The following is a 22,501-nucleotide window of genomic DNA, read 5'->3' as shown; positions in this document are numbered from 1 at the left end:
CTTGGCTGGTTACCTCCAAGTTTGATTACTGCAATGCACTGTATGTGGGGCTGCCTTTGAAGATGAGTCATAAGCTTCAGCTTGTGCAAAATGCAACAGCCAAATTCTGGCCCACTTGCTCTGACTGCCTGTATGTTTCTGAGTACGACTCAGGTTCTGGTTTTGACCTATAAATCACAATACCTGATGGAGCAACTCTCCTTGTATGAAGCTATCAGTATACTAAGCTCATCTTCTAAGACCCTCCTCCAGATGCCTCCTCCGAGAGAGGCTCAGAAGGTGGCAACAGAGGAGAAGGCCTTCTTGACCTCTGATTAAGGAACCATCTTGCCAGGTTAAGATCTTCCCCACCAAGTTAAGACCAAACTTTTTGGCACCAGGTTAATACCCCCCTCTGCTCTCAACATTTGTCAGTATATGATTTCCTTAGAATAAATGTTACTTGTATCTCTTAAGTTTCAGAGTGATGCTTGATAGGTGCCCCAAACAGTTTGAACAAGTAATTAAATAGGAGTGTAATACTGAATTTTTTCCTGAATACCTTAGGATGTTGCATAGATTTATAATTTTCAGTGGAAAAATGAAACAGGATGTATGTGGTTTTTTAAATGCAACCTTCTAATGAACAACCTTCTCAAAATGTGTGTAATATTACAATTCATTGCATAATGATTATTTTGATCAAGTGAGTTCTTTAAAGTTAATCAGAAGTTCAGTACATTTCAGTTTTATTATGCTCCCTTATAAGATTGACATTTAAATGAATATTAGCATACAACATTTATCTTACCTGGACTGCAAAATATGTTGCAAGTCTAATCTTTGCACTGCTAGTTTCCTGGAGACATTTTTAAAGTTACATCTTCCCCTTCATTAACAATAAATAACATTGAGCAATAATAGTGCTCAGATACCTTTCATAATACGTTATTTGGTATTACTTGCTGGTGAAGAAATATTTTAAAACTATTATTTACATATAAAAATAAGTTTTGTTATAGAAAACATGTTTATTTGATTTTCTGTGGTTTCAGAATCACACTAGAATATGATCTGACGCATGAAAAAGCATATGGCGAAAGTTCTCTTGTATTGATATAATTATACTCAAGATGAAGGTGTTCTAATTGTGAATCTTCATAATCTTCCTCCTCTTCACTGTCATAATCATTTTCCTCCTCTTTATCCAACCTAGTTCTGCAGATGCGCTCTGTTGGGACCGACCTGTAAAACCACATGGGAAATAGTGAAAGGAGAATAAGTATTTATTTATTGCATTTCTGTACCACCCAATAGCCAAAGCTCTCTGTCCTTTCCACTCATTTTCAAGATGGAAACTCTGCTGAAAATCAGTAATCAAAAAGTTTGTGTGCTTTAAATCAGAGACAGGCAGACCTCAGTCTTATGGGGACTTCTGTATTTAAAAGCAGAATCCCAGGCTCCACCAGCTGGAGCCAGACACAAAATGGTAGCTTAGAAATAAGAAAATTCTATTGAATTCAGCAGTGGATTTCAACAGACATTTTCAGAACACTAGATTTACAACCCAATTTTATGCATGTTTATGATAAGCCACAGTTTTGAACAAAACCAAACAAAATTGCATAGCTACTTTAAGGAGAGATGCAGTTAAAGACTACTTTGGTTGCAATATAATATGAGAGCACAGATCAGAAGACTTCAGGGAACTTAAAACAATGTGTTGCCACCCTGGCAGAGCTAGTTCACATTACTTACTCCTGGCCACCAAGGCAACTTTTCCATCAGTTCCACCATCCTGATCACAAGAGTAAATGCAAGCCAACACTGCTTTGCTGCATCTGCTTCTGCCACCACCGGCAGCTAGGTCCAACAGTTCCAGAAACTACTATTTTTCCTCTTCGGTTCTCTTTTAAAATTTAGTGCGTACCAAAGTATGGATGTTTTTAGTCTTTCTCTCAAGTGGTACTCATGCACATGAGACCAAAATTAGTAGAGTAAACGAGTGTGGGTCAAATCAGGAACTGCTAAAATGACCCAGCCCACAATCAACATTACTGCCTTTGCTTTAAATTATGCATCTTCCTTATTTGGTGGATATCACTGACTGAGTGTCTCAAAATATATATTTAAAAATGTCACACTTCAAAGCAAAAAAAGTCATGGACATTAGTTTATGAATAAATTGTAAGTTGGATTGTAAGTCGTGGATAGAATCACAAGTCTGATTTCCAACAATTTTGTGTTACTCAGTCTATGTAAAACTTCTAAGGTTAAATAAATCAAATATATACAGTTCTTTATTTCATGTTCTCTCATGATGTTGTGTTTGTGAAGAGCGTAACTAAGCATTTCCTATTGCTGTTGGCCGATCTCATATTGGAAAAGGGGAAAAAAGAATGGCATCGTGTTTTTTCTCTTCTTTTTGCTGTTGTGTGCAGTGCTGCTAAAGCCTTTAATATTAAACAAGCAGTATCCTTAGACTATTATGGAAAGTTTGGACTGAAGAATCTGGTATATTTATATGTCCTTCACAATGGAATGTAACTCTAAGGTGTATACTTCTGGTCAACAACTGGTTAGAAGAAAAGAAAAACCTTCCTGGATTAGATCATCTAGTTCAGTGCTCTGTTTCTAGCACTGCCCAGCCTGATGCATCTGGAAGCTTTGTAAATGCAAGGAAAGTAACAGCCTTCCTCATGGCTTGTCCTGAGAAGCTAGAACTCTGGATGTGTAGGTTCAGTTTTGCCATCATGGCTAATAGACTTATAAAGTCAGGAATCTGGGTGCCTTTCATTCTGAAAGTGAAAGAGGGCCACTAAAAAAGAATGTTTTTATATACTTGGGAGAATTCTCTAGACATGCAGAAGTATATTTCTGGCCTGACAAGCACTCTTGAACTTTCAGATTTTCAGAATGTGGATAGCAGTTGAGTCTATAGAGCTGGGTTGGGGAACGTCTGGCCTGTGGTCCTAATCCAGCCTGTGGAGGTTCCCCATCTGGCCTGCAGAGCCTTCATGCAGAAGTTGTTGTCTTTCTAAGACTGTTTTCACATATGTGATATGAGACTGTTCATGAATCTTGCCATGTGTTGTTTATTTCAGTTTGACTTGTGGTACAGCCTGTTCACTTTATATTCTTCATGCAAGCTTGAGACGCTTTCCAAGTATATAGAAATTAGGAATTTTCCTAGAGGAAAAAATTGGCCACTGGCAATTTAATTTTCACCAAATAGTGGCTAGATGTACTGTTCATTCCTGCCAGTCAGAACGTCTTGTTTTTCAGAAACAAGTGCAATCAGAAACCTTTAATCAAATCTGGCACTGTTTTCTGGAATGTTTTTCTGGGTAACATGTTTCCTTCTCTAATATTATTTTTCGGCTCCACCTGGCAAGCCACGTGAACTACCCAAGTCCCATGTTACTACTGCCACTCCGTTAATACCAATCAGTTCTAGGCTGACTGCTGAGGAACTGGGCAGCACAACTCAGGGTACTAGATCCTGTAGATTGCCAGTTACTGACCTATAATTTAAGCAACAGTTAAATGCTTTACTTGAAATTATTTTTCATTGAAACCTGTATTATTTCATTGGATTAACAGTGACTTACACTAGTTGTGCTCTGTGACCTGAAAGGTTCAGCTATAAAGAATTGAATCAGAATTCTATAAACTTTGATATATAGTCTATGAAAATTTAGAATAGAAAGCCATTAATATTGTATTTATAAATGTTTTAATTACCTTATTTTGTTGTTGTTAAGCCTTAGAAAATTTAGTGATCTCATTTCTGCAATTCCAAGTGGTACAGACTTCAGTTGGTTGTGATCTAAGTACATTTCTCTGAGAGAGTGATATGCCCCATAGAATGACACAGGGTCAATTCCATCATCTTCAAGTTTGTTGAACGAAAGGTAGAGATATTCCAGCCCTGGCCTCATGTGGCCAAATACAAATCCTGGAATTCTGTCAATTTGGTTCCCTATAAGTACAAGATGCACTAACGACTTTGGAAGATAGGAAGGAACATGATACAATTTATTATAAGAAAGATCAATAGATTCCAAGTTCCTAAAACAAAAGGAAAAGGTACACAAAAATAAGATTGTAAACCAATTGAATTTGTATTTATACAAAATACTACACATTTTAAAGCAAGACTTTAGGAAGATTGAGAGCATATAGTCTTCGATCATAACAATACATGCCTTATCTATTTTTTCCAAAACAGCATTTGGGAAACATTTTTATGCTTCTTGATGGACAAGGAAAGGCTGTTTTTTGCTGTTGATGGGCATTGCAAATTATTGCAAGCTATGGTTGCCTTCCCCCTCTCCACCCAAGTTCCATCCCACCTTTCTCCCTACTGATGCATATTTAACTGCTATGGTGCAATGGGCTGCCATCCTATTGAGGGGAAAGCTGAGGCGAACAGCAGCCCTACCTGGATCTCTCAAGGCCTTTTACTCTTAACTTGGCAGTATTGAGGTAACCAGGTAGGGCTGCTTGTTGCTGTCTCCATGCCTTCTAATGCCAGATGGCAAAGTTGATGTGGAGTGGCTCCCTAAGCACTCCAGTGGGCAGAAAACAGCCCTTTGCCTTATCTGTGCTAGCCTGGAGGGGGGGAAAAGGACAGTGGGAGCTCTTAGACAGTTGTAGGCATCTGGGCTTTGGCGATGGCCCTGCATAGTGATCTCTGAGCTTTCAGTTTTAGCATAAGTCTAGAAAGTAGCTGCCTGAACCTTTCCATGCCTTTTATTTTACCCTGAAGGAGACAGGATAGCTGCAGAACATTCTTTGCCAGAGGGAGTGGCCAAATACCTGACCCATCAAGTTTCACAGCTTGGAAACATGGCAGGACCTTTGTGGGGCTGCTAGCCCTGTATGTCTTGTTTCTTTTCCCATTCTAGGCAGAGGCAGGCAGTTGTGATATGCAGCCTTCTGGTCTTAAAGAGCTAATAGCTAGGTTGAAGGATTTAGCCCTTTAAGACTATAATTAAGAATGATGATAACTTTTTCTTGCCACAAGCTCCTCGAAATTTGCAGTCCTGCAACACACACTTCTCTGGACTAATTAATACATAAACAGGGTTAGTGACAGCGGGTTATTTTTTTCTTAATAAATATCTCTGCTTTCCAAAAATGAGTTCACATTAAAGAGAATTTTTTCCTACCACCTACTCTTTTCCCATAGCTATTGCCCAAATATTTTTTCATAATCACCAGTATCCAGAGACTTACAGATTCTTCAGGACTGTATAAGGAAAAGAATAAGAACCATGATAATATTCATAGGCCCAATTTTCGTCTTATTCCCCCCCCCCCCTTCTGTCAGTTCATAGCATCTCTGCTAAAGTCATCTATTCTTTCTATGGTTAAAATCATGTATTCTTTTTCCTCTTACTTACAGATTTTTTATTTGATTTTTTATAATTTGGAGTCCTGACCCGTAAGAAATCCCATAAGTTAAAAAGACTTTACTTCAAAAGAAGAAGCAATATTTGTATATCTTTTGTCTGAATGATAATATTACCCATATGCTGTCATGACTCTATCAGCCTTATTTACAACCCTGTCGTTCCTTAGGTTTTCTTTTTATTTTAAAACGCAAAGGATAAACATGGGTAATTACTTAATAGCTTTATGCTTTAATTGGGCATTTTTTTCAAGAATCTTACTATTTACTGGGATTGATTAGAATATAATGTAACCTGCTTACAAGGAATAAACTAACGTAAAATCCAAGTGTTTGGGATCTAAATATTTATCCCATTGGAGGAAGGTGCTCCTGATGTTTAAAATATTGCTTTAATTAAACTAGACTCCTTTGTAGAGTTTATTTGGCAAAATAAAATAATAATCACATTTAGCGAGTTTAGTATTTCTGAAATATGTCAGTTTTCTTGGTCAGAGGTTCATTTGCCTGCTTGCCATGGAAATGGCTCACCCATTTCTGGTTACCACTCCTTGCTTGAGTTGTCTGTTAATTGCAGAGTAATCAGGAGGAAAATTATGAAAGTGCCTTTCTGCTTTTGCCTTCTTCAAAAACTCAGAGGAGAATGAAACAAATCCCATGCCCCATGACTTCTAGCATGGACAGAGGATAGGGTATGTGTGGAAAAAGTATTTTCTCCCACTATGTTTCTGTAAAAGGAGTCCCTCCACCACTTCTCTATTTGAAAAGGTCTTGTGCAATCTTACTTACCTCTCTCATCTCATCAGGTAATAGTTCATTTTGTAATTCTATACTTAAATTGATTAAATATTGGTGGGAAAATAGCTTGCACTTACTCATGGTTGATCCATGCCAAAGGAGCGATTCTGCTTTCTTCCAGTTTGTTGTGCCTTAGAACAATTGTGTTTATGTTTGCGGTATGGTTAAAGCAAATTTCTGTAATTTCTTCAATTTGATTATTATCGAGGTATAATTCCTATTTAAACACATGGTAAGAAAAAGCAAATGTATGAAAAACAATCCTTTAAATTCTGTTTTTCCCAGAAGTGGCAAAAAGTTCTTCCCTGCTTACAGGCAGGGAGAGCAATCCTATGGACTCTAGACAATGTCGGGGTGGGGTGGGATAAGGTTTTTTGAATTATTGGATTCAAGGTTGGAGATAGTGCTCCGAACTTGAACGCTGCCCCCTCCCCCTCACAGCCAGCTCAGAGAGAAATGAGCTGGCTGTCCCTATGAGCTCACAAATGTGAGCTCAGAGAGGAGGGAAAGGGGCAGTTCCGTGTGTGGGAAGGAGAGGAGACCGGGGGCAGCATACAAAGAATCCTACCCACAACCACCCTGGTCTCCTTTCCTTCTGCTCCACAGAGCCCCAGCTAGACAGGCAGAATCTTCAATCTAGCAAAAATGCAGGGTGAGAGGAGCACTGAGGCAATGATTACTTCTGCGCTCCCAACCTGCATGGTGAGCCAGTGTGGTGCAGTGGCTAAGGTATTGAACTGGGAGTCGAGAGATCCGGGTTCTAGTCCCCACTTGGCCATGGAAACCCACTGGGTGACTTTGGGCCAGTCACAGACTCTCAGCCCAACCTACCTCACAGCATTGTTGTTGTGAGGATGAAGTGGAGAGGAGGATTATGTACGCTGCCTGGGTTCCTTGAAGGAAAAAAGGCAGGATATAAATAAATGGCATGCCTGTCAGCCTCCAAGTTCAGAGGCTGATGGACACCTGGATAGGATGCCGTCCAAAGTTGCTTAAGAGGCATTAGTTCCAAATAAAGGGAGAGAAGGACACATTCCCCCTTCATGTGTTCTACTTGATGTATGATTGAATTGTGCATCTACTTTCCCTTTTTGCCTAAACCAACATTTGGGTGGTAATCCGAATAATAGTTAATTGTGAACTGCTGCTTTTGAGTTCTTCAATGAATGGAGAATGGACTCCTCAGAATGGAGTCTTAAGGATTATGAAAAAGAAACTAACGATCTTTTTTAAAAAAGCATACCTCAATAGAATGGGGAAGACCCTGTGGAATAGTCCTAAATTTATTTCGCGCAAGGCGCAGATATGACAAGCTCTTCAAAGGTTGGAAAGCTAAAGGACTGACATTTGCTTCACTAAGTTTGTTGCCTTCTAATTCCAGTGTCACCAACTTCTTTAAACCTTTAGAAAAGAAGAAAAATCTTCATCTAACAACATAATTAAATATACTGTTTAAATATTATTTATCATTTTCTGAAAATAATAGTGACTTACCAATGCCCATAAATGGCTAAAATTTCATTTTCCCACATTCTAACCGAATTCTCAGTTCACTGACTTTCACTTTCAAAATATATGGACATTTTTAATGTTCTTTAATAAATACAGAAGAGTGCCATGTTTACCTCGTTACAAAAGAACAAACAACCTTCTGAACGTGAACTGCTGGTGCAGGCGCTCCACTTGAAGTGAGAAAGAGCATGTATAGGAATCTCTAGGACTTGTAATTTTAGAAAAGAGAAAAGCGTTCCATCCTTTGTGGCATACTGTCTCATGAACTACAAATCCCAGAATTCCTTAGTTTCTGATTCAGGTAGGATGAACGAACACGGTATGGCAATAGACTGGTAGCAAGAGTGTGGAACAATCACGAAAACTAATCAGCACATTGCGTTTCTAGGAACAGCAGGAGCCAGTGCTTTGGAAAAGCTTTTCAGGCTCAATAACATATGTGATAAGCTAGGCCTCTGATTTCCAGAGTGTATCAAAGAGGTGACACTACATCTCAGGGACAGGAAACAATAGCTAAAGGAGCGATCCTATGTCCCCCAGGGTATATCTGGGGCGGGGGCATAGGATAGTTCGCTTTCCTGGCTCTGAGGTAGGAGACAGGGCTCTGACCTCAGAGCCAGAAAACTGCATTCCCACTGCCAAACCCTCATAGCTGGCATGGAGAGAACTGCACCGGCTACCTCTCCACATTCAAAAAATGGAGTGCAGAGATTGGGGGAAGTGGAGTGTTCCTTGGAGCAGGGATGAGAGGCCCCCAGGGCAGCTGTGATATGACGTATCCTGTCCTATCTCCTTCGAAGGCACCGCTGCTAGGTGGGTGAAATTGCCCATCTAGCAGAAAAGCAGGGCAGCTGGAGCACAGAGGAGAAGTTTGCCTCTGCTGTCCTCATGTCCTGCATCGGATACTCAGCAACCTCCAAGTTCGGAGGCTGCCAGCAATCCACATAGGATTGCATCCTTAAGGGCACTTATCACCTGTCTGTAATTCACATGCATGTCACACTGTCATGCAAATCAGGCAGCCATGGAACAAAAGGAGCTTAGTCTTCACATTTTTAAAACCAGTTAGTCTCCACAATTTTTAAAACTAGTCCAAGACTTATAGATGAGGAGAGACTGTTAAAAGTTTGTACCAGACCAAAAAAAACCCCCTTAAATGTTAACTTTTCTGACTATTATTTTGTACTCCAAACTCTCTTCCTATTATGCTGAATTTTGGAGCAAGCCATGAGAGAGACCCAGAGAATATTTCTATATTTAGTCCAAGTCCCAGACACCATTACTACCCACACAGAACTTAGCAGATTCCCTCAAAGGGTGATTTTAAGGCTTCAGCAGCTTGCCATTTAAAATTAAAATTCAAGTCTTCTGATTAGCATACAGCCAGTGAGGCAAGCATCTGCTTGGTTCAACTTGCCCCTCCTCAGAATACTTGAGGAAATACTTCATTTTAAAATGACAGGTAGCTGCAGCCTCATCCGGCTGGCTGCCACTGTTTAGCCGCTACCAAAGTGTTTGTTTTCTTCTGGATGCTGACAGGCAAAGCTTATGCTGCCTCCACCACCATCCCTGCCCCTGCCTGAACAGCTAAAACAAAAGTTGGTCAGGCAGGACAGCAGGGTGTGTGGCTATCGGGAGGGCACCCTCGGAAGATACTTTATCCAGGGTCCCCATAAACCTGACAGTAGCTCTGTTGGAGACAAATCCAATCTCTACCTACATCCTCATCTAAGTAGATTCCGACTGATCATAACAGGATGGTTGCTCCTCCTAACTACACTGGCAAATGTTACTTCGCGCATAATCTGATCATTACATGGACGGTATCCAATAGGGCCATTGCATGAGCAACCTCTCCTACTGATTCCATTGCATGAGCAGCCTCTCCCACCAATTCCATTGCGCAAGCAGGGTCAACTGCTTGTGCAACAGAGATTTAACTCTTCCCCTGGAAGCTCCAAAATCAGCGAAAATGCTTGTTTCTGTATCTCCCTTATGCAAACTCTGCTGACTTGCCTCATTCCATTAATGAGAATTTCTACTCATTTCTGTTTGCTCTCAGAAGTGCTAAATCTCTGTTGCACTAGTAGTGTGTCTTGCTTGCAGAATGGAATTGGCAGGGGCACAGCACCCCATTGGATACCGTCCACTATCTTACAATAAGACTGGCTATATCTGTGGAAAGCTTGGCTCACATTATGGTCCTCAATTTGTTGGGGCTTATTCCACAGAGCACATCTATAATTTATGACCTGTTCCTAAGTGTAATGAGCCTCGTGTGGCGTAGAGTGGTAAGCGGCAGTTACTGCAGCTGAAACTCTCCCCACAGCCTGAGTTCGATCCCAGCGGAAGCTGGTTCTCAGGCAGCCAGCTCAGGTCGACTCAGCCTTCCATCCTTCTGAGGTCGGTAAAATGAGTACCCAGCTAGCTGGGGGAAAGGTAACCATGGCCAGGGAAGGCAATGGCAAACCACCCCGTTACAAAGTCTGCCAAGAAAATGTCAGCGAAAGCAGACGTCCCTCTAGGAGTCAGTAATGCCTCAAGTGCTTTGCACAAGAAGTTCCTTTCCTTTCCTTTCCTTCCTAAGTGTAAAAATGACTATATATAATAGCAGTGTTAAAAGATATGCATAGTGTCTAAAAAAAGAAAGAAAAAATGTTTTTCAAAATATTGCAAAAGTTGCTTGAAATATCAAATATTTCATTTTGTTTGCCATGAATTTGAAAGCTTATTATTGTAATCATTTAAATTTATATTTATAAAATACCTTCAAAGCTGTCTTTATCAATTGCATGTAATTGGTTTTCATTTATTTTAAGTTCTTCTAAAGTTGATGGCAAACCAGTTGGAATATGAATTAGTGCATTTCCATCCAAATATAAACGTTGCAGATTCTTCAAGACCTGAATCGGAGGAATATAGTCAATTTAAAAAACATGAAAAATCAAATTGTCAGCATAGAGCAATACTTAATATACAGTTTTAAAATATTTATTCTAGCACTATTTGCTTTATGTTAACATCTGCTTTATGATAATTATGTGGTCTACATTGGTTAAAAGGGAAAGTCACATCATGTTGGAATTAAGACACTGTGATGCAACATTAATTTGTCAGAGATTGCTACTGCTAAATAATAAATTTAATAATACATTGGACAAATGGAAACCCAGCTTTTGGGTAAATTCTTAAAAAGATTGAGATTTTTTTTCCTGATACATTAAATGTTACAACACTAGGGATAACCAACATGAGCAATAGGCCATGTAACTTGGACCTTAGCTAGACTTAAGGTTTATCCTGGGATCGTCCTGACTGCTCCCAGGATATCCTGTGTGTTATTTACATGAACAGGGATGATCCCGGGATAAACCTTAGGTCTAACTAAAACCTTAATGGACATTATGGGCCCAATCCTCTGCCATACCTGCCTCATTTAATTCAATAAGTGGCAAATATTAGGATTTTGTTGAAACTGAGGAGGGCTTTCCACATATGTCTTCTCACACATACACAATTCAAAAATTCCGCAACTTAAAGCAATTGAGGTGGGTTATTTAACTCATGATGAGCCACAGAAGCTGGTTATTCCAAGCTTCTTTTATTACACTACTAATTAATGTGGTGCTGGGGATAACTTTGTCGTTATTGTTAAAAATTGGGAGTCAGAAACTCTTGCAGATCTACTGCAAATCACGCTGAGAGTCCTGGTAGATAATCTGTTATACTTGGTCATAGTTAAGTTCTTTAAAGACTCATCGAGCTTTTGCTGAAATATCATTTGCATGTATCTTTCTTACTATCTGCTATGTATATGGTGGGATATAAATAATTGACTAGATTTTTTTAAAAAAAAATCCATTAATTTTCAACCATGTGAATTCATTCAATATGCAGTAAGATCTACTGAAAGACAGTACTGTACCACATACAGTTCAGTGATACTACAAGTTTAAAGCCTTGAATTCTTACTTTAAATGCCTGTGGACCTATGCCAGATGAAGTGATATTATTTTTACGAAGATCAATCCTTTCCAAATTAGGAATCCCATTGAAAGCTGCATCTGGAATGGCAGTGATGGTATTCCCTAGAAAAAGGAAAGACTGTGGATTAGCAATGGGAATTTAAATAATTTTACTTATTTATTTTCCAAATTTCCATTCCACTCCATATCTGAAACAGATTCTGAAGCGGTGAACATAAGAATTAAAACAATTAAAGATACAAACGCCATTATTATGCTAAAATACAGAGAAGGTCAATAAAAACCTTGGTTGTCAGTCAAGGAATAAGCATAGTGTAGGCACCTGCTTAATCTCCAGGGGCAGGGAGTTCCACAGAAAGGGAGCCACCATGCTAAAGGCTCTTCTCCTGATGGACTCCAGTTGGGCCATAGGTCCATGTGGATTACCATTTCCCTGTTGAGTTACAATTCGTATCTACGATTTTATCACAGAAATCTTAGTTTACAAGGAAATGTAATGAACATTCGATCACTAAAAAAGTTTAGCAAGTGTTCATATTACACCTTCATGAACCATCAAATAAAGGGAAGAATTTGATTGAACAGACCAAGGAATAACAAAAATTACATCACAATGTCACCTCCCCCAAATTTCACAGTAGTAACAATGCAAAGACAAATGGCAAGTCTAACTTTGAATACAGTGAAGATTTGAAAATGGTTAAAATAAATATGAAAACAGTTCCTTAAGATCTTCTCTGATTTCCTTCTTTAGGGGAGAGCCTTTTGTGTGGTGCCCATTTGAGTTATTTTTATATGACCCGATATGGTACATTGATGGTGCTATATAAATTAATAATAATAATAATAATAATAATAATAATAATAATAATAATAATAAATATGTCTGGCACCAACATGACTGTCTTTTGGGCACTAGGTTAAGACTTTTATTTGCCAAGACTTTTTAAATGGTAAAGCTGCCTCTGTCTGCTCTCTGATTTTTATAGTTTTATCTGCCTCATATTTGTTCTAATTGTTATTGATATGTTATAGTTTTGTGTTTTTATTGGAATGATTTAATTGTATTTATTATTTTATTGGAATCTTTTTTGAAGAAATGCAGCTTAGAAATATTTTAAACAAATAAACAGTTTTTTCCTTACCGACAAGCTCTATACTTGTAAGCTCTGCATCCATGATTGGTGGTATTTGTGAAAGCTTTGCATCGATACAGCTTATTGTGTTGTGTAGGATAGAGCATCCTGTTGGCAAAGGCGGGATTTCAGTAGCAGACTCAGGAACTGAGAAACGAGGGGGCATTCTGAATACATCACCACGCAAAATATCTTCCTCCTCCTCCTCCTCCTCCTCCTCCTCCTCCTCTTCACTTCTTTCATGTTGTTCATTTTCTTGCTGTACATTTTCCTTTTCCTGTTGCTTGAGCTCTTCTTCAATTCTTAGCTCTTCTTCTTCATATGTTCTTCTTTTTTCTTCCTCTGCTCTCATTTTCTCCTTGTTTTCTATTTCTCCATTCATGTCTCCTAGTTTTCTGCTCTGTTTGTGACTTTTTATTCTTTTTCTCTTCCTCTTCTCTTTATCTTTAATATTAATTTCATTTGTTTCAATTAGTTTTTTGTCTTTTTCGCCCTTTTCATCTTCTGTCTGTAGTTCAAACACGATGGTATCACTAGGGTCATTGGGTTCTAGAGAATCACCAGACAACTCAGACGAGTCACCTAGTGGAGTTGTACTTAGTACTGAATATAAGAAGGCCATCGTGATGAAGGTGAAAACATAAGTTGTTGCCAATATAAAGAGAAATTATAACACAATTTTTAGTATTAAGCATTAATATATTGTGCCTGTATTTAACAAAATACAGTTTTCTATATAAAATCACTGTTAGAAGGTTATTGAGAGTAATTTATTTTTTAAATAGTTTTATTGATGCACACACCAATAAGAAAAAGGAAAGACCTTTTTCCACAATTGAAATTATACCCAAACTGGCCCTTCTAAACTTTAGTTTTCTGAATTATGTACTTCAATAAATACAGTATTCAATTCAGTTCAATAAGTACTGTAATTCAATAAAACTCAGGGCAAGGTGGCATCTAGATTTCAGGAGGTTGCTCTATTCATCGGTAGTGCCAGCAGCACTGCTATAATAAACTTTCTGTTATTAACCTGAAATAATGAAGTATTGTGCATTTTATGTTTGAAAGCCTGATGTACATCATCCACCTTTATTTTCCATCTTTTATTTTATGACTGCCAAAATGGCAGCTGATGCTTACACATTATGTCATAGTGCCATTAAGGTAAGTTGCCATTTTCATATTTCATGACTTTTAAATATCCATGGTACACGAAGCAATACAATAGCATCATGGTACAACAAGACTGTTCTGTTCTGCGATATTTTTATTGGCTGACTTCAAGGCTGGTCTGTGCTTTTTCTGGAGAAATCAGAATACTGTATATACCATACACACTGAACAGAACTATTGGTCCAATGGTTGTGAACCAGCTTATACACATGGCGCCGCCCCCCCATACCATTAGCAATAATAAAAATAATCATTTGTTACCTGCCTCTCCCTCTGGATCGAGGCAGGGCACAACACAAATGCAAACACCATAAAATACATATAATTCATTAAAACATATAAAACTAATACATTTAGAAACTGCATGGTCTGTTATTGAGCTCCTGGCTCCTTCAGGCTCATGAAGAAGTACCGTTTATGACCACTGAGACTTTCTAGTGAATAGTGTCTACAACAGCCTTGTTTCCTGTGACAGTAGCTGCTCAAAAACGTGCCTCCATCATCACTGGCAATCAGAGCTTCTGTGGATACACTATCCCTGATGGAGATGCCTATTTATATATGCAGGAACTCCACATGGGCCAAATGTCCTACATAATCTTTCAAATATATGCAAATGCTAAATATCAATGAATAATTTCTAGTTCCACTGCCATTTAGGATTTCCAAGTATTTGAAAGATTACATTACTCACACTAAAATGTATTTTGTATATACACTGTGTTCGAAGTACGTAAAAAATTAATGTACTGTACCAATATCTGTACACACTGGGCAACACTCTCCTTCAGGTATCTTGGTTTTCTGACATGGCAGAGGATGGCACAAAGTTTCATCACACAACACTTTTCCTTTTGAGCAGAGACATGTAACGCAGGGTTTAGGAGACCACACAGAGTTATCATACATAATAATCCCATTTGCAAAACAGCGTCCTTCCTTTCCTAATAAATAGAATGAAATGTGAAATGTTAAACATATGTAATACAGTAATAATTTATAATACTTTGGGAACAATCATATGGCCACTAGACACTGTTTAGAGGCCATAGGATTCCCAGAAACTGTGCTCCCTGCCCGCCCGCCCGCCCCCATAGCTGGTGCAGTTCTCTCCACGTCAGCTATATCTTCACGCTCGGAAATGGAGTGTGGAGACGGTGTAAAGGAGGAGGTCCCGGGGATGGAGAGGTGAGCTTCCTATGTGCATTCCAGCCTCCTTCCCTCCCCAAAGCTGTAGCTAAACAGGCAAAATTGTCCATCTAGCTGAAAACGCAGGTTGCCAAGAGCATGGAGGCGAGGATCACTTCTGTGCTCGGAGCATCCTGCATTGGATAGTCGTTAGTCTCTGATTTCGGAGGGTGTTGACTATCTCCATAGGATTGTACCCTTAGTAGCTATTTTGCATACCACTAACCTCATACAAATCTCTGTAGGAACTTCTATGTACACATGAGTAAAGGCTTTCCATTCACTTCAATGTCAAGGACAACTATGCATGCACAATGGGGATTCTACAGAGTGAGTGAGTGAGCTTGTGCAGAATTACATTCTTAATATATTATTATGCTCTTGCTGCATTTTATACTTTTAGTTTTTAGACCTTTTTAATATTATATATTAATTTTTCATGTTCATTTTTCATTATAAGCTTCTGTGAATATTCTTCAGAAAGATAGAATATAATAATAAAATTTACAATTTGTGTTTATCCTTCCTGACACAGTATTGTAGATCTGAGCTACAGTTCTACAAGCATACAATCAGATTTGCAATTTCAAACGAATTAAAAATAGCTACCCTGTCCCTAAGAAGCTAGACAGAAGTGTAGCCCTGTACTCTACTTGAAACGGCAATGCCCATCAGGAACAAAAGCCAGCTGGTTTTGGTTAGGACAAAGTGAATCTTGGTTAGCATTAGACATGATTAATATCAGTGTAGATATAATGCTTGATCATGGTTATAGATGAAAGGGGGAATCCACCTGTGGAAGGGGAAAGGCTGGGAGGAAGGAACACACTCAGTATTTGTAATCCTTTATATCCATAATTAAGGATCAGGAACCAGCCCTTTGAAGTTAGATCTCCTTGAGCAGGAAATAGGTAACCTATAGTTCTAATTTATGACTCTACAGTGGTAAGAAATTGGGGAAAGGCTTGTCAATGATCTCACTAAACTCCCTTCTGAGAATTCTGATTGTAGGAGTAGGATCCAAAAAGAGGGTAATGGAGCAGAAAGTCTCACTGGTTAATGAAACAGGCTTCTTGTAGTCTGCACATTATGCATATATTGTTGAAATGTGTGTTATTGGAAGACACTAAGAGAAGAATATTAATGTAGGAAAGGATGGTTTGGAGCTCTATTGAGTCCATATATACTTAAACCTTTAAAATCAATCAGGACCTATGATTGATGATAGGCTCTGTTGTTAAATGGGGCATTTTCCAAATCTGACCTTGACTTGCAAAGATTCTAAATACTAAACTAGAAAAATACCTTGTGGTTTAAATCTTTTGGCAGGTAACTCAATGCTTTTAACCTTTGAAAATATGGTACAGATCCAATATAGGGTTCCAACTCAACTGAGTTTAGTGGTTTTAGCATAATCTTTGGGTAAGATTCCAGAAAAAAAGCAAAGAATCAATAGGAAAATGAGGAAACCACACACTACTTCAACATGGGTGATGATGTCTGATGGGGAAATTTAAAATAGCTCATACAGAATACATACTATATGTGCTGGCGTTTTCCTTTAATATTTAAAAAATATGCTTAAAAGTTAATAATCTTAGTCAGTGTTTATTATAAATGGACCATGAAACTTCCTCCATATTTTAGTCAGTTTTTTTTAACCTATTCATTAAATACACTGGCTATTTAAACTTTACTTTGAGATTATTTATTCAACATGATCCATGGTGCATCTTGGAGCAAAGGGTGAACTGGTTTGGAAACTATATATTATATAAGAATATGGTAGTGTATATCTTACTGCTCGAGATCTATCAGACTGATTTTGCTCGTTTTTGTTTTAAACTGAAGCTTGAACAGTACAGGCTTGTAGAAAATTTTGAAACTTCAAAAAAGTTCAATGCTCAAGCTTTGGGCAGCTCAGGAAGGGAGAAAGAAAAGGGATGAGGTAAAGAGGAGGTTACTGTGCATGGCCCACACTGTGCATGTAATGTAACATGTGACACTGTGTATGTGTGCATGTGTAATAATGCTTACTCCTGTGAGCTCTTAGAGTGCTAGGCCAATGAACGGACAGGCACAGAATGTTGGAAAGGAGCTGGAAAAATCAATTGGTGATAAAATAGCAAGAAGAGAAGCTGAGGAGAAAGAGCTGAAGGGATGTAAAAGGGAGAAGAGAGAGAAAAAAACATGTTTTCAACTTCAAACTTCAAGAAATGGTGAACAATCTTTTTGAAAAAGAATATTCTTTTTTTGTTTTCACCTTTGCCTGTTTATTTTTAGTAGACTTACTTTTAAAGTGTGAAATTATTCAAGTAGCAAGGGAAACGGGCAAAAAATATGTTATCCAATCATTCTCAGACTACTAGCCCCCGTGGTGACACAGGTTTTGCACTAGTATGCAGAGATTACATAGACTAGTTTGGAATATAGTTGTAATACAATTCTAGTATATTGGTTATGAGTCACAAGATGGGGTTTGAGAGAGATATATATATATATATATATATGAGAATGAAACAAGTTTGGCCATCTATTGCCAGTAGAAATGTTAACTGTACAATCACTAAGACAACTTTAGTACTTTCAATAGCTAAGTGTTGAAGATTAGGATTCTTGACCACCCTAATTTCATGTGCTCTTTTGGCAAGATTATTAGAATACTAGGGAGAGTATTTTGTCTGTTTCTTGGATTCTTCTCTTTTTAAAATAAAAGATGACAAGGCAAGCAAATAAAAATAGAAGTCATTTGGAGTTGATATTTATCTACTATATATTGAGAAAAGCAATATTAATTATACGGTGACCTTAAATATTGTAATGCATGTTGTGAAAACAGTATTTCCACAGAACGTTTCTTGACCTAGGTAATGTTATACCAAATGTTAAGCTCTTACTTGAGTAAGTGCTTTTGTTTTAATTGTGTTTTTGTAGTCTTTTAATTGTGTAATTGTAATTTCTTATTGTGAACCACTTTAATGTATGTTTGAAGGGTGGTATACAAACTCCAGTCCTAGGATGTATTTGTATAAATGCAGAAAAGCATTAGATCAGGCGCTAAGCTTCTGTCACTTCTCTGTACTAGGCAAAAAACATACATGGCGCACAGAATTCTGTGAAAATCAACTCATGGCATGGATCCAGATTTAGGTGTGTGCAGCTGGGCAGGTGTAAAGAGTTTTCCCTCTCGCTCCTAAGAGCATAACTTAAGATGAGCCATAGCGGATCAAACCAAAGAAAAACTAGTCCAGCAGTCTGTTCACACAGTGACCAACCAGCTGTTGACAGGAAACCCACAAGGAGGACACAAGTGCAACAGCACCCTCCCGCTCAAGTTCCCCAACATGCATGCTGCCTCTGATACTGGAGATGGCATATAGTCATCAGGACCAGTAGCCATTGATAGCCATCTCTCCCAGGAATTTGTCTTACCCCCTTTTAAAGCTATCCAAATTGGTGGCTTCCTCCTCATGGCAGCCTCTCCAGCACCCTGAAAATGTTGTACATTAATAATTTGGCTAGGAAAATAAAAAGTATTTTTTCTCTGCTTACCTGGTAAAATATTGTAACTGGATTCTTGTCCATCCAAACCAATAAGAGAGTCAAATACTCCAGTAATGTCACCATCAATATTAATAAGTGGAATGCTTGGCACTGGAGTGGTTCTGATTGGGGATTTGATTTGTGATCGCTTGTTTAGTTTACCATTTGCTAAGGAGCCCTTTCTTAATACTCTGTAGCGCATTCTCCTCCTCGTTCTCCTGGGCATTCCATTGCGTTCGTTCTGCGAAAGATCAATACACAGAGAAACAAGCAGAAGATAACAGAGAAGAGCTGCTTTTTGCATTTTCCCTTTGTAATGCTGGCTCCTGTAGTAGGAAATAGAATAAAAAAGGAGTTTTGAAGATTAATGCTTTCTCAAGCAATGTAGAATATAATAATGTATAAAGTAGCAGTTTTTTGTGAAGTGCAGAATCCTGATTAATGTCCTTTGTTGCTAATTACCCCAGTGATGGCTCTATGGCATCTAAAATCTACGGCAATAATGATGGATACTTGTTTCTTTTTGACCATCACATAGGACACATTCAGATGGGAGATTTCTACACTTTAAGCTGTGCAATATAATGTGCAGCCAGGCGCCAAGGAAATGTGCCAGGAAAGCAAGTGTTTTTTTTGCTTGGGACATCTCGGGTTTACCACAGGGGAAAGAAACCAAACTTTGCACACTGCACTACTTGTACTATCCTTGAGTTACCCACTGTGAGCCTTGTAGACCAGTGGTGAGCAAGATTGGTTGATTTATCCACAGTTCTGTGAATTGTGGTTATCAGAACTATTGGAACAGTGCTATATTCATCTGGATGAACAGATTTCTGAAATCTGTCCTAAAATAGCTGAAAATGTGGGATGGAGCATTAATCTGACTATTGTTTTCAATTGCCAAGGTTGTCAAAGTTAGTTTTGTCCAGTATACAGTAGGTCATGTGTCATACAGATGTTTTCCAGTTGTATGATGCAGCTAAAGAATATATCACATTCTAGGAGTGGCTTTCAAATGATCATAGATCATGAACTTTTATTTGTTTATAACTTTTTAGCACATGAAGGAATGTAGAGGTCCAGAAAGGTGGTATAAATACCTAAAATAAAATAAAGAGAAACAATAAAGGATGTTATGACTGGGTTCACACAACATGACAACAGATACTCAAGGTTAACTGGGTCCAAACAACACGATAATCCACACTGAAGGGTTGAGTATAGGTTGTGTGGGGGCTGTCATTGTTATTTAAATGTGGGTTATTGTATTGTCTGAACCCAGATGCAATAACAAACCATCGTTTGTTGATGACAAGCAACCCGCAGTTCACAACCCAATAACAAACTATGTGTGGGTTATTTTTGCTTAGCAAACCATGGTTTGTTAGTATGTCCATTTGAATTGCTTTCACACTGCGTCTTAGCCATGTGTAGTACTCTCATAAATCATTTTTCAGTGCCAATACCGTTAACACATGTAAGAGATGGAGTGCATGTGAGAAATGAGTGGAAGAAGGGCTTTTCACAATTTAAAACAAAAAGACAGACTGTCTATTCCTTCATAGATTTGCCTACAACATCAACGGAATTTTTGAAAAATGTTCCACTCAGAAAATACTTAGTAGGTGCTGTTTTCATGGCCTAGTTAAACTTACATCCTAGACAAGGGAGCAAAACAAGTTCCTATGTACTCTGACAAATACTGGGTTCATCTCTTTAAACCTGCCACCTATTCCTGGGTGAAAGCCATCCCTGCAGACAGCAATAACAATTCCTTGTTGTGCTGTGGAGTATGTAATCATACCTGGTTAATGGATAAAAACAATGACCTGCTGAGTCAGATGTGCCAGGAAAGGGGGAAGGGGTGAGCAATAACAGCTGGGTGCATGTTGAGCATGAAATTTGCTCCCTGTTATACCACTGTCATGATGTAATGTCTCACCTGGCCCACATTACATAAAAATTCTCAACCTGAGTGTGCTTTCCCACATTGGGGAAAATATTGGATTGTATCCAACTGTGTCTTTCTGTGGGCGGAACTAGTTCCATCAACAGAATTGGGTTCCTCCCCAACCCCTTTCAGAATTGGGTTCCTCCCTGACCCCAACCCCCTTCATGCCCCTTCAGAATCTGCTCCAGAGGGCTGGGAAGCCATCCAGAACAGATTTTGGGGCAGCACCGTGGAGAGGAGAGACTGTGAACATCCAGTTGCACTAGTGGACCTCCACGAGTATGATGTTAGATTTAATCCACTATATTTTCTCAGGTACAAAATATTGCAATATGAGTGCTGGCCCTTCTATTTTTAAAAAAGGCAATGGAAATGGTTAATTTATTTGAGTCACCTTTCATCAAAGTTCTTTAGGCTAATAAGTTTTTTGCATAAATTAAAATCTATTTTCATATTATAATGGACTACTCAACAAACAATAAAACAGACTTCTATATAGGAGTGAGGAGTTGATTTTTTTACAATATAGCAAGGTTATTAATTATCTCCATTATAATTTCATTATAATTTATAATTTCACAAGTACATAGCAATTGTTAAAAGATTGTCCACATTGCACTATTCTTCATAAAAATTAGTAAGTAATTCTCCCCATTACATTTTGTTAGTGTGTTACTAATCTGTAATTGGCACTATTCATACTAATTGAAATTAATGTTACTAAATACATAATACTTTCTGCAAATACATTTTACATCCATTCTCATATAACACACACATATTTTAAACCTAGGAACACAACTGCAATTGTTAAGCAAAGTTATTAATCTACCATATTTTAAGCAGTAATTTCAAATGTAAATGTAATATATTACCTGGTAATCTAATCTAACAGTAGATTCTGCTTGGTGTCATTTAATCTTCAGCTGCAAAGAAAGAGAAATTTATGCTGCTATCCTTAAAATAAGGAAAGCAACAGTAGAATTATGTTGACATATATTAGATGATTCCTTAGTGTTTGAAATAGTTCCTTTCCCTGGGGACAAGGCACTGTTCTGCCCTGTGTGCAGAGATTCTGTTAATACAGCTATTGAGAATAGTACAAACTTCCCTTAGAGAAAATGAAAAGCAGCACAATACTTTAGGTCCTTAGGCTGACAAGGCACAGCTGGAAGATTTCTTTACACAATATGCTTACATAAGTAAAAGAAAACAGGGCTATTTCCACAAAACTTGGGAATCATTTTCAGGTTGCTTAATCCTGATTTTGCTATAAACATTTTCCACATGTTTAGTATAGGTTCAGTGTAGGTTTGTTGTATGTTAGAGGTTACATACCTCGCTAAGCTTTTAGAAAAAGCACCTCCAAAAGCTGTTATTTCCTCTTTTTTATTGACTCAGTTTGTCTGGTAACACTTTATTTATCCTGATTTTCTATGCTGTGGGCTTTATTGAGGATTTAACGTTCTTTGTCTCTTTCAAGGAATGGATTTAATCAAAAAAGAAATCTATGCTGTTTAAAAACAGTGAGTGAAGCATTAAATAGAAATGAGGTCTTGAAATATGACACTCAAACATAGCTCTGTAGATGTTAGAGTGGCTTGTTAACCAAAAAAGGAAAGTGTACATTATCCACAAGTTCTCTTTGTGCCAAAGGGACGAAATCCTTCATTGTTTGGCTTATGTTTCTTTGGAGTGTCACAGTTTCATCATTCTTTGGTTCTGCTAAGTTTCAGAAATAAAAAAATATATCTAACAGAAGAAAAACCTTTGAGCTCTGTTTTGTTTGTAGCCACATCAGTCAACTTGCCATAAT

General features: G+C 38.1%; 2 protein-coding genes across 2 annotated transcripts in view; one reads left to right on the top strand and one right to left on the bottom strand.

The window, feature by feature from the left end:
• CENPP (centromere protein P) overlaps nucleotides 1-22,501 on the top strand; it is a 187,669-nt gene that overhangs the window by 120,188 nt on the left and 44,980 nt on the right. The gene's annotated exons all lie outside the window — the stretch shown is intronic.
• On the bottom strand, nucleotides 730-21,780 carry ECM2 (extracellular matrix protein 2). The gene is made up of 10 exons (XM_063121188.1): nucleotides 21,561-21,780; nucleotides 18,744-19,060; nucleotides 14,759-14,947; nucleotides 12,837-13,430; nucleotides 11,678-11,793; nucleotides 10,473-10,608; nucleotides 7,437-7,594; nucleotides 6,271-6,410; nucleotides 3,724-4,050; nucleotides 730-1,224 (listed from the first exon to the last, which is right to left on the bottom strand). Exons 2-10 carry the CDS (start codon nucleotides 19,036-19,038, stop codon nucleotides 1,011-1,013), a joined length of 2,169 nt encoding a protein of 722 aa, XP_062977258.1. The 5' UTR covers nucleotides 19,039-19,060; nucleotides 21,561-21,780; the 3' UTR covers nucleotides 730-1,010.

Source organism: Elgaria multicarinata, chromosome 3 (assembly GCF_023053635.1).
Source record: "Elgaria multicarinata webbii isolate HBS135686 ecotype San Diego chromosome 3, rElgMul1.1.pri, whole genome shotgun sequence".
NCBI lineage: Eukaryota > Metazoa > Chordata > Lepidosauria > Squamata > Anguidae > Elgaria > Elgaria multicarinata.
Note: the sequence above shows the minus strand (reverse complement) of the source record. Positions and strands in the feature narration are given on the sequence as shown.

Coding starts and splice junctions, on each gene's coding strand:
- ECM2 (XM_063121188.1), bottom strand. CDS start 19,038: ATGCAAAAAGCAGCTCTTCTCTGTTATCTTCTGCTTGTTTCTCTGTGT. Junction 13,431..14,758: donor CCCAGTGTGTACAGATATTG/GTACAGTACATT, acceptor TCTTATATTCAG/TACTAAGTACAACTCCACTA. Junction 11,794..12,836: donor TACAAGTATAGAGCTTGTCG/GTAAGGAAAAAA, acceptor TCCTTTTTCTAG/GGAATACCATCACTGCCATT.